Source organism: Oncorhynchus gorbuscha, linkage group LG10 (assembly GCF_021184085.1).
Source record: "Oncorhynchus gorbuscha isolate QuinsamMale2020 ecotype Even-year linkage group LG10, OgorEven_v1.0, whole genome shotgun sequence".
Classification (NCBI taxonomy): Eukaryota; Metazoa; Chordata; class Actinopteri; order Salmoniformes; family Salmonidae; genus Oncorhynchus; species Oncorhynchus gorbuscha.
In genome coordinates, this window is record NC_060182.1 from 74,866,688 (window position 1) to 74,883,970 (window position 17,283).

A 17,283-nucleotide genomic window follows, 5' to 3' on the forward strand; every position below is an offset into this window, starting at 1 on the left:
TTTTACTCCATACCTTTTCCCTGACACCCAAAAGAATCATTACATTTTGAATGCTTAGCAGAACATGAAAATTGTCCAATTCACACACTTATCAAGAGAGCATCCCTGGTCATCTCTACTGCCTCTGATCTGGCAGACTCACTAAACACAAATGCTTTGTTTGTGAATTATGTGTTTGAGTGTGCCCCTGGCTATCTGTAAATTAGAAAACACATTGTGGTTTGCTTAATATAAGGAATTAGAAATGATTTATAATATAAGTATATTTTAGCAATTACATTTACTTTTAATACTTAAGTATATTTAAAAGCAAATACTTTTAGACTTTTACTCAAGTAGCATTTTACTGGGTGAATTTCACTTTTACTTGAGTCATTTTCTATCAAGGTATCATTATTAAGTGTGACAATTGGGTACTTTTTCCACCACTGGAAATAGGCTTTACAAATGTTCTCTTGAGTTTGCCTGGATAAGGCATTGGGATTCATATCTACTTCTGAGAAGTGACGTTTTTCTCTACCACATGCAATTCTGACCTGGTTTGATCTTTTTTAGACATCATCCTCAGTATTTTATGTGGTAACATTAGACTGATGTAATTTTTAAAAAATTGATTTTTAGAGTACAATCCTGCATATCAAATCCTGTACAACATGGCAAAGGCAGCTGATTTGAATATAGTCCAATTGGAAAAGTTTCAGAGCAATGATTAGAAGTCATGTTTTTATATCAACTTAATTCCAAATGTGTGTACTGTATCAGATATTGGTGTGTTCTGTATCATGTTAATTATTTGAGTTTAGTGTTAATAAACGTCTGATGTTAATTTGTGTACGATAATTAGGGTTATTATTATACAAACTACTTCATTAGCCTAATATTCTAAACAAGGGTAAATGGGGCCTGAGTCAACCCTGCTAGCTCCCTCTCCTCCTCTATCTCCCTCCATCTTTCTTTTAAAATGTGGATAAAGAACAGTTTAATCCTCCAAGCTGTGGACCCGTTGAGATCACAGTAGGCAGATGACTATGGCACAGACATTAATACAGTTTTACATTTTTGTTGTGGAGTGTCTGCTTAGAACTTCCTCATCATTTCCGTTTGGTCAGCGTGTGTGTACGATTTCAGTTGGTGCTTTTAGAATGTTGAGCCGACGCTGTAGCCTGACAGGTGGAGAATCGCACAGGTGATTAATTGCCATCGTTTTCACAATGAGCTACTACAGTGACACGCCAAGTGTCGACAATAAGGTGGAGACATTCTTGTCCCTATTCGTACATTTTATCTTATAGCCTACCTGATCAAATGACATTCAAGTTCTCTTCCTGTGCAGTGAGTTTTAGGAATGTTATCTGAAAGGCTTCAAGACAAGGGAATCCCTTCACTAGGCATCATAGTATTATTAGCCTATTTATATTTAATTGTTAAAATATATTAATTGTTTAAATATTGCATTTAAAAAAGGGACAATCTGGGATTGGTACATCCATTCTCTGACTTTTTAAATTAATTATATATAGCAGTGGAAACCACGTAGTTGATACCATTCCACTTTTTCCACTCCAGCCACTAACATGAGCCCATCCTCCCCAATTAAGGTGCCACCTACCTCCCGTGATATATAGCCATTGAATCTTGAAGAATAGAACAGAAATGCCTCATGAGCATAGTTCAACTGTCTACCCTACCCATAGCTCTCAAACACTTGGCGGAATTCTGCCTTATCCCTACAGTTTTCAGTGGTTAGCTTCGCCCATGACTGGCTCATGTGAACTATAATCCTGCTGTTTAATGTTTAAAAACGTCAATAATCATTGTTTGTGAAACGGCTTTCGAAACATACGGCCCTAATCTTTAATCAGCTAGAAAGGAGGGTACTTGAGAGAGGTCATGAGCAGATGAACTCCCACATTTTTTAGCATGTTTTTAAAAATAGATAGAGTTATACAAACTTAGATTTTTTGGAAGGAAACCAACAACCTGATTTTGGTTGGAATTCCCAAACTATACATCAAATGCCTTGGCAAACAAGCAGAGGCCTGAAAACCACATCCAACCTGGAGCTGAGTAATGCTTAGTCTGAACCATAAGAAACATAAATTACAATTATATATTTTACTTAATAAGGACTGAATATTCCGGCTACCAAGCTTTGCTAGGGCAAAGAGATACAACTTCAATTCGCCCTCATGTGTGAAGCGAGAGGTGTTGAAGCCATTGAGCTCAACAAATGGCAGGCTACCCCACCCAGATCCAGAGGCCTTGAAGCCCCCTCCTGCTGTTCAAAGACCACCCACTGGCATTTTCTACAAGATATCTGCCTCCAGAAATAAAAGCTTCTCCCAAGTGGGTGACACCTACTCCTGTTACCTGCTGCACTGCTGTTTGGATTCCACCTGGTGATCTGTTCACTGTCTGCCCTGGCCTGTCTCCCCCTGTCTGGTACAGGTACCCCACCACACTCCCCTCCCCCCTCCCAAGCTTTTGCTCACTTCCAGCACACATGCACTGTTGGGTCTAGTGACTCTGAATTTACAATGGCTAGCCCCAAGTCTGTATATATTTTATTTTTTTCTTGTGCATTTTGCTATTTGCCTCATAAATCCTACATGCTTTGTTGACTACAAACTTTCTTTACCCAACCATGGGACAGATTATGTTTGTTCCCACACTCGGGACTGATTCTCTGTTGGTTTCACAGACTTTTGGCCTCCCATCCCATTCTAAACACCTCTCACTGGCTTTGAATTCATGTTACCGGAGGCAAGAGGCTAGACCCCGGCGCCGACAGAGATGGCTGCCTCGCTTCGCGTGCTCAGCAAACTATGCAGTATTTTGTTTTGTTTATGTGTTATCTCTTACATTGTTACCCCAGGAAATCTTAAGTTTGATTACATACAGCCGAGCAAAACTATTGGATATAAGAGCAACGTCAACTTACCAACACTACGACCAGGAATACGACTTTCCCGAAGCAGATCCTCTGTTTGGTCCACCACCCAGGACAATGGATCGGATCCCAGCCGGCGACCCAAAACAACGGCGCCGCAGGAGGGGCAGAAGAAGCGGTCTTCTGGTCAGGCTCCATAGACGGGCACATCGCATCTGCTCCCAAGTTTACTACTCGCCAACGTCCAGTCTCTTGACAAAGTAGACGAAATCAGAGAAAGGGTTACCTTCCAGAGAGACATCAGAGATTGTCCTTTGTTTCACTGAAACGTGGCTCACTCAAGACACTCTATCGGAGTCAGTACCACCACCTGGTTTCTTCACACATCGCGCCGACAGAAACAAACATCTCTCTGGTAAGAGGAAGGGCGGGGGGTATGCCTTATGATTAACGAGACGTGGTGTGATCATAACATACAGGAACTCAAGTCCTTTTGCTCACCTGACCAAGAATTCCTTCCAATCAAATGTCGACCGCATTATCTACCAAGAGAATTCTCTTCGATTATAATCACAGTCATATATATCCCCCCCAAGCAGACACATCGATGGCCCTGAATGAACTTCATTGGACTCTATGTAAACTGGAAACCACATATCCTGAGGCTGCATTCATTGTAGCTGGGGATTTTAACAATGCTAAACTGAAAACAAGACTCCCAAAATTTTATCAGCATATCGAATGCGCTACCCGGGCGGAAAAAAATCCTGGACCATTGTTACTCTAACTTCCGCGACTCATACAAAGCCCTGCCCCCGCCCTTCTTTCGAAAAATCTGACCACGACTCCATTTTGTTGATCCGAGCCTATAGACAGAAACTAAAACAGGAAATGCCCGTGCTCATGTCTGTTCTGCGCTGGTCCGACCAATCTGATTCCACGCTTCAAGATTGTTTCAATCACGTGGACTGGGATATGTTCCGCATAGCGTCGGACAATAACATTGATGAATACGCTGATTCGGTGAGCGAGTTTATTAGCAAGTGCATCGGTGATGTTGTACCCACAGCAACTATTAAAACCTTCCCCAACCAGAAACCGTGGATTGATGGCAGTATTCGTGCAAAACTGAAAGCGCAAACCACTGCTTTTAATCAGGGCAAGGCAACCGGAAACATGACCGAAAACAATCAGTGTAGCTATTCCCTCCGCAAGGCAATCAAACAAGCTAAGCGTCAGTATAGAGACAAAGTAGAGTTGCAAATCAATGGCTCAGACACGAGAGGTATGTGGCAGGGTCTACAGTCAAACACGGACTACAAAAACAAAACCAGCCCCGTCATGGACCACGATGTCCTGCTCCCAGACAAACTAAACAACTTCTTTGCTCGCTTTGAGGACAAAACAGTGCCAACGACACGGCCCGCTACCAAACCCTGCGGGCTCTCCTTCACAGCAGCCAACGTAAGTAAAGCATTTAAACGTGTTAACCCTCGCAAGGCTGCCGGCCCAGACGGCATCCCTAGCCGTGTCCTCAGAGCATGCGCAGACCAGCTGGCTGGTGTGTTTACGGACATATTCAATCTATCCTTATCCCAGTCTGCTGTTCCCACATGCTTCAAATGGGCCACCATTGTTCCAGTTCCCAAGAAAGCTAAGGAAACTGAGCCCTGTAGCACTCACCTCCGTCATCATGAAGTGCTTTGAGAGACTAGTCAAATATCATATCACCTCCACCCTACCTGACACCCTAGTCCCACTCCAATTTGCTTATCGCCCCAATAGGTCCACAGACGATGCAATCGCATTCACACTGCACACTACCCTAACCCATCTGGACAAGAGGAATACCTATGTAAGAATGCTGTTCATCGACTACGGCTCAGCATTTAACACCATAGTACCCTCCAAACTCGTCATTAAGCTCGACACCCTGGGTCTCGACCCCGCCCTGTGCAACTGGGTCCTGGGCTTCCTGACGGGCCGCCCCCAGGTGGTGAGGGTAGGAAACAACATCTCCACCCCGCTGATCCTCAACACTGGGGCCCCACAAGGGTGCATTCTTAGCCCTCTCCTGTACTCCTGTTCACCCATGACTGCGTGGCCATGCACGCCTCCAACTCAATCAAGTTTGCAGACAACACTACAGTGGTAGGCTTGATTACCAACAACAAAGAGACGGCCTACAGGGAGGAGGTGAGGGCCCTCGGAGTGTGGTGTCAGGAAAATAACCTCACACTCAACAAAACAAAGGAGATGATCGTGGACTTCAGGAATCAGCAGAGGGAGCACCCCCCCCCCCCCCCCCCATCCACATCGACGGGACAGTAGTGGAGAAGGTGGAAAGTTTTTAAGTTCCTCGGCATACACATCACGGACAAACTGAAATGGTCCACCCACACACACAGCGTGGTGAAGGAGCAACAGCGCTTCTTCAACCTCAGGAGGCTGAAGAAATTCGACTTGTCACCAAAATCACTCAAACTTTTAGATGCACAATTGAGAGCATCCTGTCTTCTGTCTGTTTTCAGTAAAAAAGCACTAACATGGAGATATGGCTGTGTGGGAACACTAACCGTATAAAGGTGTGTATTAATTTAACCTTTTGTTTTTTGAAAATGATCTCTTTGTGCTTTTTGTGACTCCTCTCTTTGGCTGGGAAAATGGCTGTTTTTAATTGTAGTTTGGTGGTGACCTAACAATCGTTTATGGTGCTTTCGCCATAAAGCCTATTTGAAATCGGACACTGTGGTGGGATTAACAACAAGACTACCTTTAAACTGTATAGCATACATGTATGTTTGAGGAATTTTAATTATGAGATTTGTTTTTAATTAGGTTCCCTACACTTTCACTGGCTGTTGTCATATCATCCCGTTAACAGGATTGCAGCCCAAAGAGGTTAACAAAACTCCCCCGTCCATCAGAAACCTTCATTCATAGACGCTAAAGGTAGTTAGCTAGCCCCATCCCTCCGGTGTTTACCAAAAAAAAAAGTTGTGGAGTGGCTTATTTATTGTTGTTTGAATCCCAGATTGCCCCTTTGAATAAAGGTAAAAAATAAATATTCAATTTCTCACTAAATTCAATTTTGTTGTACCTATTATGGTAGAGGCGTTGTTTATTAGTGTGAAATTAGTAACCCACTGGGCACACACTGGTTGAATCAATGTTGTTGCAATTTGTCAGCAACGTGGAATCAATGTGGAAAATACATGAGATTTGAAAAAAGTAATCAACCAGCGTTGTGAACATTGAAATTAGGATAAAACTTCAAATTAAATTGATTGACTTAAGCTGACTGAGCAGGTTGTTACATCAAGCTAATTTCAACAGTCATCAGAACCATGTATACATTGAAATCAGATATACTATCTGCTTGGATAGTATATACTTGGATAGTATATACTGTATATACTGAATAAAAATATAAATGCAACAATTTCAATGATTTTACTGAGTAAATGATCATAAGGAAATCCATGGATTTCACGACTAGGTAGATAATCGTCATTTTCCAACACTTTGAAACACCACCCACTTGGGAGCCATGCCCTGCCAATCAGAATACGGTTTTCCCCACAAAAGGGTTTTCATTTCAGAAATAAATACTCCGCAATTTCATCAGTCTGGTCTGACGATTCCGCATGTGAAGAAGCTAGACGTCGTCTGCGGTTGTGAGGGCGGTTGAACATACTGCAAAATTCTCTAAAACAAAGTTAGTGGTGTATGATAGAAAAATTAACATTCAATTCTCTGGCGACAGCTCTGGTGGACATTCCTGCAGTCAGCATGCCAATTGCACGCTCCCTCAACTTGAGATATCTATGGCATTGTGTTGTGTGACAAAACTGCACATTTTAGAGTGGTCTTTTCTTGTCCCCAGCACAAGGTGCACCTGATCATGCTGTTTTATCATGCTGCTTCTTGATATGACACACGTGGGAGGTGGATGGATTATCTTGGCAAAGGAGAAATGCTCACTAACAGGGATGTAAACAAATTTGTGCCAAAAATTGAGAGAAATAAGCTTTTTGTGCGTATGGAACATTTCTAGGATCCTTTATTTCAGCTCATGAAACATGGGACCAAACACTTTACATGTTGTGTTTGGAAAAACACAACATGCATTCAAAGACTTACAGTTCATATAAGGAAATGTCAATTGCAATAAATAAATTAGGCCCTAATCTATGGATTTCACATGACTGGGAACACAGATATGCATCTGTTGGTCACATATCTTTAAAAAAAAGATAGGGGTGTGGATCAGAAAACCAGTCAGTATCTAGTGTGACAACCATTTGCCTCATATAGCGTGATACATCTCCTTCGCATAGAGTTGATCAGGCTGTTGTTTGTGGCCTGTAGAATGTTGTTCCACTCCTCTTCAATGGTTGTGAGAAGTTGCGGGAACAGGAACACAATGTCATACACCTCAATCCAGAGCATCCCAAACATGCTCAATGGGTGGTGCTTTGTCTTGTGAGTATGCAGCCCATGGAAGAATTGGAACATTTTCAGCTTCCAAGAATTGTGTACAGATCCTTGCGAGATGGGGCTGTGCATTATCATGATGAAACATGAGGTGCTGGCAGCGGATGAATGGCACGACAATGGGCCTCAGGATCTTGCCACAGTATCTCTGTGCATTCAAATTGCCATCAATAAAATGCAATTGTGTTCATTGTCCATAGCTTATGCCTGCCCATACCCCCACTGCCTCCATGGGACACTGTTCACAATGTTGACATCAGCAAACCGCTCACCCACGACGCCATTCACACTGTCTGCCATCTGCCCGCTACAGTTGAAACCAGGATTAATCCATGAAGATCACACTTCTCCAGCTTTCCAGTTGCCATCAAAGGTGAGCATTTGCCCACTGAAGTTGGTAATAACGCCGAATTGCAGTCAGGTCAAGACCCTGGTGAGGACAATGAGCATGGAGATGAGCTTTCATGAGACAGTTTGACAGTTTTTGTAGAAATACTTCAGTTGTGCAAACCCACAGTTTCATCAGCTGTCCGGGTGGCTGGTCTCAGACAATCCCGCAGGTGAAGAAGCCAGATGTGGAGGTTCTGGGCTGGTGTGGTTACATAAGTTCTGCGGTTGAGGCCAGTTGGACGTACAGCCAAATTATCGAAAATCACGGAGGCGGCTTATGGTAGAGAAATTAACATTCAATTCTCTGGCAACAGCTCTGGTGGACATTCCTGCAGTCAGCATGCCAACTGCACACTCCCTCAACTTGAGACATCACATTTGTTGTCCCCAGCACAAGGTACACCTGTGTAATGATCATACTGTTTAATCAGCTTCTTGATATGCCACCCGTCAGGTGGATGGATTCTCTAGGCAAAGGAGAAATCCTCACTAAATGGGATGTAAACAAATTTGCACACAAATTAAGCTTTTTTTGTATGGAAAGATGGCAGCTACTTTCTCTTCTTGCTGGGTCCCTTTTTGTAGCTGTTGTATTATTTAAGTTTAATGATTTTAAAATGTGCAATAATCATCATTCTGTCTGTGTGGTGTTTCCCAAGAGGACATTTGATGTATTTTATTTTGTGTACCAAGAGTGGTGTGGAGGTGGACGAATGGATCACGATAACAAGATGGAAATTGGTGAGCCCATATTCCACCATTAGAATGTATTCAACAGAAACAAAGCTTGAACTGGCTACCTCTTAGTCCAAATGCTTATCTAATGGGGGTAGAATCAGGTCAAAATAGCCTAACAAATGAATGTTTATCGTTTTCAGTCACAGATAAAAGGAAGATGACAACATGAAGCGGATGAGAGAAGAGAAGTAGCTGTGACAGATGTGAACAACCAAAATAGGCATATTTCCACAATGAACTAAAAGTTCTTAACCTCAAGACTGGTAGCTTGTCACTCCTGTTAGCCACAGAGATCCTCTCTGCTCCACATAGATTAGATGACTGGCTGATAACCTAAGACAAAATACAAGTGGGCTCTGAACATCTAAACGATATCCATTTTTACCATGCAATTTCCAGAACATGCACAATGACAATGTTGTAAATCAGGCCTGGGCAATTATTTTCCATGGAGGGACACATTAGAATATATTTTTTCCATCGCAGGCCAAAATCATGTTACAAGATTATAAGTCATGTGATTGACTGTGTTGACAGATATCTACTATAAATCACATGCAGATATGCTACATATTTTACTTTAATATGCACAGAAATAAACCACATACATGTTCTCCTTTTGGTAGGTATTTTCATGATTAAAAATGCTATGAACTACACGGAGATAAAAGTACAGTGTACTTTTCAGCACCACGGACAGAACTCTTGCACAAAAGGTATGCAGGTATGCACAAAAATGAGCTCAACATTACATTTACACTACTCAATCGGTGCGAGGTCTCTGATGTGCATTCACTAGGGCAGTGGTCAGGTATAGTTTGACGTCGCTATGCGCAGGATTGCTGAGTCGGTAAGAGATGATCTGTGCCTTGACTTATATTTCACAACAGAAAATGTTCACCCAAACAGTACAAACATCTGAGCATGTCTCCCAATCTTTGGAAAGTTTTGTTCATCGAGAGATTCATAACCTCGTCAGTGACATTCTTTTGAATAGTTCTCCAATCACTGCATCAGACTGAAGATCGATAAGCTCAAGTTGCAGGTCAGTGAGAGCGTTATCCACATTGAAGGTGAAAAGAGAGGAAACCAACAGCACGTCATTTTCCAACACTTTGAAATTCTCAAAATGACGAGAACTCACCGTTCAAAGCACGCAGCAGGGCTGTATACTTCTCCCATTGGTCATCTGATAGGGAACAGACTAGTAGTGTCAGAAGATGGGTGAGATTGTTGGCTTCTACTTAGTGGTTCAGGAGGTGTGATTTTCCCTTGGCTTTGACAAGGCTATACATCTGATGTATCATCATTCTCTGCGATGTCCTCAACACGCTGTGTCACTTCGTCTAGACGGGTAAACATTTTCAAACAGCTCTTTCTTGTCAAGGCAAAGTATTGCTGTAGAGTCAATTAAACATTCTTTAAAGAATTCGCCCTCAGGAAATGGATTGCTTTGTTTAGCTATTTTGTTGGACAATTCCGTCGTTTGCTGAATGCAATTTTGTGAAAAGTCCTTACTGCTTTTGCAACCGAGAAAGCAACTCCTTCGATGCACTTGCACTCCACTCAGAAAACATTCCTATATTTCTCTGCATGTTTTGTCTGGAAGTGTTCGGTAAGTTGTAGTCCTTCGAGACAGCGACGCTCACTTTGCACACAGCTTTCCCGGATACCTCAAATCAATATTTCGATGTCCACACTTGCTGGAAAACCCTTCATTGCCTACTTTACCTTTCATTGAAAATTTCATTTTTGCGCAATTTCTAGCTTGCTACGACGTGTAACTGACGTGTCAGCCACTGCCTGTCCTCGTGCAGTTGTTATAATTGCCTTCAAAATAAATATCCCACAAGCGGTGAGAGTTAAATCCTTACATTTACATTTAAGTCATTTAGAATGGAGAGTATTCATTGGGCTTTTAATTTTTCAAAACTTTACTATTGCAAATTCTTTGACCTGTGCATGATTCCGTATTGAATCAAGTCACGGTCCGCATACGGCCCGGCCCGGCCTGGCCTTTGCCCTGGCCTGTTGTAGATATATCTCTTTTGTGATACTTCAGTTCCTCCAGGAATTCCTTTTTCTAAATGGACCAATCACTTTCACTGGTTGACATTCACTTGATCTTAATTTTACACAAGATAACACAGTATGAGGGTGACTTCTGTTAATATTTATTTTAAGAAAATGTCTACATGAGTCATTAATTACAAAAAACACAAGCAAGGAAGGGGTAACAAAGTATTAGAACATGAAGGACAAAGAATACAGCATCAAGACACTATCAAACATGTATTAGGCTTTCTGCAACAGAGCCATCCTTGTGTGAGGGTGCGTGTACATGAGTGATCATGAAAAAGGAAACTTGTGATTCTGTCATAGAACAGTCCTTTTGTCATCAAGGTGACACTCCTAAGCAACCTCCACTACCTGCCGTAGCTCTTCGATTAGCGGTACGAGCTCCTTCTCCAGATTGATGATCAAACCTATAAACAACATCAGTTAAGCTTGAATAACCCTTCAGAATTCTATACTTTTCATCCTCATTCATGCAGAGGAGATGATAAGGGGAGATCTTTATCTTACCTGTGTTAGCAGTGCTGCTTGCGATGAAACTGATCACCAACGGCAGCCGGTTAAACTGCACAATCTGGCAAAAGGAGAGGCAATCAAACAAGGCACAACCTCACATTTGGAAAATATTCCAACTTTCCACATTTTGTTACACTACAGCCTTATTCTAAAATTGATTAAATATACCCCATAATGACAAAGTGAAAACCAGTTTAGAAATGTATTAAATATTTTTTTAAACAGATACCTTATTTACATAAGTATTCAGACCCTTTGAGATTCAAAATTGAGCTCCGGTGCATGCTGTTTCAACAACTTGGAGCCCACCTGTGGTAAATTCAATTGATTGGACATGATTTGGGAAAGGCACACCTTGCTATAGAAGGTCCCACAGTTGACAGTGCATGTCAGAGCAAAAACCAAGCATTGAAGGTCCAAGAACAGTAGCCCCCATCATTTTTAAATGGAAGTAGTTGAGCCATCCAGACTCTTCCTAGACCTGGCCAAACTTGAGCGATTGGGGAAGAAGGGCCTTGACAGAGGGATGGCAAAGAACCTGATGGTCACTGCCAGAGCTCGTCTGTGGAGATGGGAGAACCTTCCAGAAGGACAACGATCTCTGCAGCACTCTACCAATCAGGTCTTTATCGTAGAGTGGCCAGACAGAAGCCCCTCAGTAAAAAGCATACTACAGTCCGCTTGGAGTTTGCCAAAAGGCATCTAAAGGACTCAGACCATGAGAAACAAGATTGAACTCTTTGGCCTAAATGCAGAGCGTCACATCTGGAAGAAATCTGGCACCAATGCTACGGTGAAGCATGGTGGTGGCAGCATCAAGCTGTGGGGATGTTTTTCAGTGGCAGGGACTGGGAGACGAGTCAGGATCGAAGGAAAGATGAATGGAGCATAGTACCGAGATCCTTGATGGGATGCTCGCCATCCAACCTGACAGAGCTTGAGAATCTGCAGAGAATAATGGGGGGGGGGGAAAAACACCAAATACAGGTGTGCTAAGCTTGCAGCATCATACCCAAGAAGACGTGAGGATGTAAACGCTGCCAAAGGTGCTTCAACAAAGTACTGAGTAAAGGGTCTGAATGCTTATGTAAATGTGATATCCACTATTATTTTTAATACATTTAGAAAAATGTCTAAACCTGTTATTGCTTTGTCATTATGTTCTGTGTAGATTGAAGGGAAAACACAATTTAATCCATTAGAGTAAGGCTGTAACGTAAAATGTGGAAAAAGACAAGGGGTCTGAATACTTTACGAATGCACTGTAGGTCAGTGTTTCTCAAGCCATTCCCAGGGAGCCCTAGGGAATGCACACTCATTCTAGCCCAGCACTAACACCTGACTCAACTAATCACCAAGTCACCCCAGGCAACAATGTCAATTGTTAGTTCTAGATTTAACTTACCTGGTATGTGTTATAGTAGCAGATGATGCTCTTGTTTTTGGAGAGCCCTAGCTTACTGCCCTGGTCGGTGGCCAATGCAAAGGTGGAGAGGAAGCCTGGCCGTAGCGCATATTCTGGTGCGTTATCATTTGCCACTGAAGGATAAAATATCAGGTACATTGAGCACAACACATTGGAACATGGATAAGAAGAGGTCAACTAAATTATCTAGTTTTTAGAACAGAACACAGTTGTGAGGGAGACCTACCTTTGATAACTGGGACACCATCCCTGTCTGTAACTACAATTGCATGAAGACCCTCAACACTGGTGGATAAGGAGAAAGAGAGCAGCATTTGACATAGCAGACTTAACGCCAGTCCATGGTGAGGGACATTTCTAATGAACTCCAGAGTGGAGCAGAGACTAGGCTTTATGGAATTCCGCTCAGACTACATTGAGTCGCCCAAGCTCAATACTTAAGTGTTTCATAATTTACATTTTAACTTGTACCTAGGTTTGTCCTCCATACTTAAAAAAAAAACAAATATAACCACCAACTATTTCCTTGTTGGCACATGTGCATTTGCAAAGTCGGTGGATGTATTTGATCAACGTTTCTTGAAAAATATGGATTTCAAAGACAGGCAACAACAGAGGACAAACAAAAATACAAGGTAAGCATTTAATTATTTAAGTATTGGTCTGGTCAAATCAATGTAGTTGGAGCTGAATTGCACAAAGCCTAGTCTGCTCCACTGGGTTGGAGGAGTTGAGAAACATCCTTCACTGTAGAGTTTACACTGCTACACGTGACATAATTCGTTAAGTCAAATGAACTCATTATGTTTCAGCAACAGAAGCATCACAGTGAACACACCACAATCATACAACCAACATACCTTGGTAGCTGTTTGTATAAGTATCTCTTCAAGTCCTGCAACAAATGTGTCAATGTGTTAGACCAAAGCCATTTGCTACACGAGTGTAGCTAGCTATAGTTTCATCTGGCTAGATGGATATAGCTAATTAGTGCTCAAAGAATTGATACTTACATCAGCCATGGTGGAAATTTCTTTTATACCGTCAATTACTAAAATAGAGAACTGAATTATGGCAAGGGTGTCTGTAAAGCTAAAGAATATCAGCAGGTATTTTTGTACTCTCCCAAGCTTCCCCTGACTTGTTGACAGCTAACGTTAGCTAGCTACCGTACGCTATAACCAGCTGATAACATTACTGGGTTTAGGAAGGTTACGTAATGTTAGCTAACTGAACTTGGTTGTTCTCAATATGTATCTACTTACTAAATGTCATTTTCACTAGCTTCAAGGTATGACAATTATTTATCGAATACTTTTAAAATGCACTGTATTAGTTACCTTATTGTCTTTTTTTTACTTGAAACAAAATCTTCGATGCTTTTCTGACTCCGCTTGAGCACAAGGAAATCACATGACTGACTTGTTCAGCTAGGAAGAGGCGAAGCGAGAGGATTTACTCAGCCCAAATACTTACTGCGTGCAATAAGCTATTTTGTATGGTCTATGAGAGAGTGCCGAATTACGTAAGGCTTATTTGATCAAATATACGTTTCGTAATATTTAGGCTCTTACAAATGTACTAATACAAGTGGATGCAAATTTAATGCCGGCATATTTGATTAAATAAATCCAAATGAGTTGTGCATGTGGTTAACACGGGTATCTGCCCTCTAATTGGTTAGAATGGTCCCACCTGATCTCATTACATTTACATTTAAGTCATTTAGCCTTCCATCTTGGTCAAATCAGTGGGACCATCTAGTGCATCTAAAACTTAGGGGGTGGGGTGAGAGGGATTACCCTATCCTAGGGACGTCCCTATTGACTCCGCTGTCCTAACCTTAACCACCATTGGGGGCCAGGGCAAACCTTAACTGTACAGTGGTAACCATAACCATTTGTTTGGGTGTAGGGCAAAGCCTGGAGGTAAACTTCAATGGGGTAGGGACGTCTCCCCTACCCAAACCTTAACCATAACCATAACCATTTCAAATGTAAACTTCAATGGGGTAGGGACGTCTAAAGGATTCCGCATAGCATTGACTCCTCCATCTTTGAGGACATGTATTGCCATTGTTAGAGCGGTCACTTAACTATCTTGTCAATATAATAGATCATCTTTGACTTGACCCATGTTGAGCCAGCAACATTTGGTTTACTCTGTTTGAGATTTTTTCAAAATAAGAGTTTTGTCAACAGTGGAAATGGTTCATTCTGTTCTGTAGCACCGAGTATCCAAAACCATTGCATTTCTGCGAATGGATGTAATGTGCATTATACCTATTACCAAACCTAGCTGAATGAAAAAGAAAAAAGAGAGCAATTAAGAAATAAATTAAATAGAAAGTGGGCTACTTAGTCTGCTTCTCAGGGTTTGTCATCCCCCCAGTTTAAATATAGTGAACTATTTATAGTACATCCCCACATAGGCGTCAACTTTTCTTCCCAAACTCTCCCTTGACGACACAATAAGAGGTCTTGCTGAGAATTTACCTCAAGGTTTGAAATCTGAATTTAGCGATAAGGCTCTGTGTGGGGTGTGATTGTACTTTAATGAAGTGAATAGACTCTGGTTGATTTCACAGGCATGCATATTTCTGTTGGCTGTTTCTTATGCATGTCTATTTAGTATTGCTACTAGGCCACTGGTGCTGTGACTGTAAACAGACTTTCAATGGGCTGGTTCAGGCCTCCAGATCCAATCAAGTATGTGCTGATGAGACCTCATTCTATTGAGATAAGCAATCCCAGTTACAAAATATGATCTTGCCTTAGCAGTTTGAGGGAAATATTAAGGATATCTGGCTTGATTTTTCTGCTGTAGTGTGAGTATGCTGTTGACCAAAGGATAAAGTGCAATCGCTATTTGTATTATCATTTGTAGTTTATATAATGGTGATTTGGTTGACAACTAGTTTTGTGATATGTGAAACTCAAAATGAGCACCACTCCTCAAAAGGCTAGCCCCTCACTTCATTCTATTGTTACAGTCATGATCATTATCTTAATCATCTCTGCCTACTCTATAGCAATGGGGGACTCTCAGCAATTTGAACAGGACTTCTACCAGTCAGGGTATTACATCGATGACCAGGGACAGGTAGCCTACGACTATGGCGATGGCTATGACCATAACCCAGAGTATGAGGATGAGTAAGTATATGGGGTAAACTCTGCATTCCTAAACTCTTCATTCAACTTTTGAACTGGGATTGGGAAGAGTTGAATGTGTCAGTAAGTCTAACTCATAATATATAATTTTGTTCTCTGAAGGTCAATTACATTATGTCATGATAGAAAGGGAGATGTACAATAGGGGCACATCCCTCACATCTCCGCCTACTTTTTTGAAAGGAAAGTAGATACATTTAGCCAGTAAGCCAGTTTTGTTTCTTAGTGGCATAGATGTGTCCATGCCTGGTGTGTTCACCCCCTCTACGGGCCAGGCCTTCCAGCCTTCAAAGCCTGCTGGGACATATCTATACACAGCTGGAACAGACGGATCATTTGAAGAGGAGCCTCCGTTGCTGGAGGGTAAGACCCGAGTCACTAGTACTGCTCTAAACTGCTGGTCTATTCAACACATTGTTTTATCTCCAGATGAAATCTTTAACAGAACTCAAATTAAATAAGTAACATATTTCAATGTGAACGTGTATATGAGTCTTCATATACACTTTTTATTCCTCTGTTTTGTATTTGTGCAGAGCTTGGCATTAATTTTGAACACATATGGCAGAAGACGTTGACAGTGCTGAACCCTATGATGCCAGCAGATGGCAGCATCATGAATGAGACCGACCTGACGGGCCCTATTCTGTTCTGTATCGCTCTGGGTGCCACTTTACTTATGGTGAGGAACCTCCGGAGCAGCTCTTGTCCGTGTGTGTGTGCTGCACGTTTTCACAGCCCATGTCATCATGAGACACTATTCAAATAAAAAGCATTTGTAGCTATGTAAATGGACATGTACTGTACTGAAAGCATTTACTCGTTTATGTAGGCAGGCAAATCCCACTTTGGCTATGTCTATGGGATCAGTGCCATCGGCTGCATGGCGATGTACACCCTGTTGACCATGCTGAGTTCCCTGACTGTGTCCTATGGCTGTGTAGCCAGCGTTCTGGGCTACTGCCTCCTACCCATGGTGGCACTATCTGCATTCGCAGTCATCTTTTCCCTACAGTGAGTAGGCCTATCCAGTCCAGAAAAAATTAAAAGGTTGCCTAAATAATATTGTGTAAAACAACTAAGTTTGGCTCATCTTGATTTATTTTCTGTCATGTCCTTTGTTGTAACTTTTTTTTAAATCTGACTTTTGATTTCCGTCCAGAGGGATCATTGGAACTGTCCTGGCCTTGCTGGTGATTGGCTGGTGCAGTTTCTCAGCTTCCAAGATCTTCATCTCCACCCTGGCTATGGAGGGCCAGCAGCTGTTGGTAGCGTACCCCTGTGCCCTGCTTTATGGAGTCTTTGCCTTGCTAACAGTGTTCTAAAGGCCACTGCTGTCGCTGACTGTCAACAGACATCCCATTTCTGAGGCACTACGTATCCCATATGGGTATCAGTGCTGTATATGGGTGTGAAAATAACATTGAGTTATATAGAGTTGTATTCCTGTCTTTTTTAAAATGGGCACTTGGTTTTTTCATGGGGGCTACTTTATATTGTGAAAAATGTAATCTGTGTGTGTGATTGGTTGACATTTGTGCATTGGAATGTGCCAATAAATGTAATTTGAAACGTTA

General features: G+C 41.9%; 2 protein-coding genes across 3 annotated transcripts; one reads left to right on the forward strand and one right to left on the reverse strand.

Annotated features, from left to right (window-relative positions):
* Positions 1 to 10,667: 10,667 nt before the first annotated feature.
* lamtor3 (late endosomal/lysosomal adaptor, MAPK and MTOR activator 3) lies at positions 10,668 to 14,170 on the reverse strand. The gene is made up of 7 exons (XM_046367093.1): positions 13,874 to 14,170; positions 13,547 to 13,584; positions 13,394 to 13,428; positions 12,760 to 12,818; positions 12,513 to 12,646; positions 11,102 to 11,165; positions 10,668 to 11,001 (listed from the first exon to the last, which is right to left on the reverse strand). Exons 2-7 carry the CDS (start codon positions 13,553 to 13,555, stop codon positions 10,928 to 10,930), a joined length of 375 nt encoding a protein of 124 aa, XP_046223049.1. The 5' UTR covers positions 13,556 to 13,584; positions 13,874 to 14,170; the 3' UTR covers positions 10,668 to 10,927.
* On the forward strand, positions 13,149 to 17,283 carry LOC124046569 (protein YIPF7-like). Of its 2 annotated transcripts, none has more exons than XM_046367092.1 (6): positions 13,149 to 13,168; positions 15,565 to 15,688; positions 15,933 to 16,069; positions 16,243 to 16,388; positions 16,539 to 16,720; positions 16,869 to 17,283. In XM_046367092.1, the coding sequence occupies exons 2-6, from the start codon at positions 15,567 to 15,569 to the stop codon at positions 17,029 to 17,031; spliced, it is 750 nt and encodes a 249-aa protein (XP_046223048.1). In that variant the 5' UTR covers positions 13,149 to 13,168; positions 15,565 to 15,566; the 3' UTR covers positions 17,032 to 17,283. The 2 variants fall into 2 exon arrangements, with proteins under 2 accessions (XP_046223048.1, XP_046223047.1); XM_046367091.1 differs by lacking the exon at positions 13,149 to 13,168 and adding an exon at positions 14,902 to 15,034.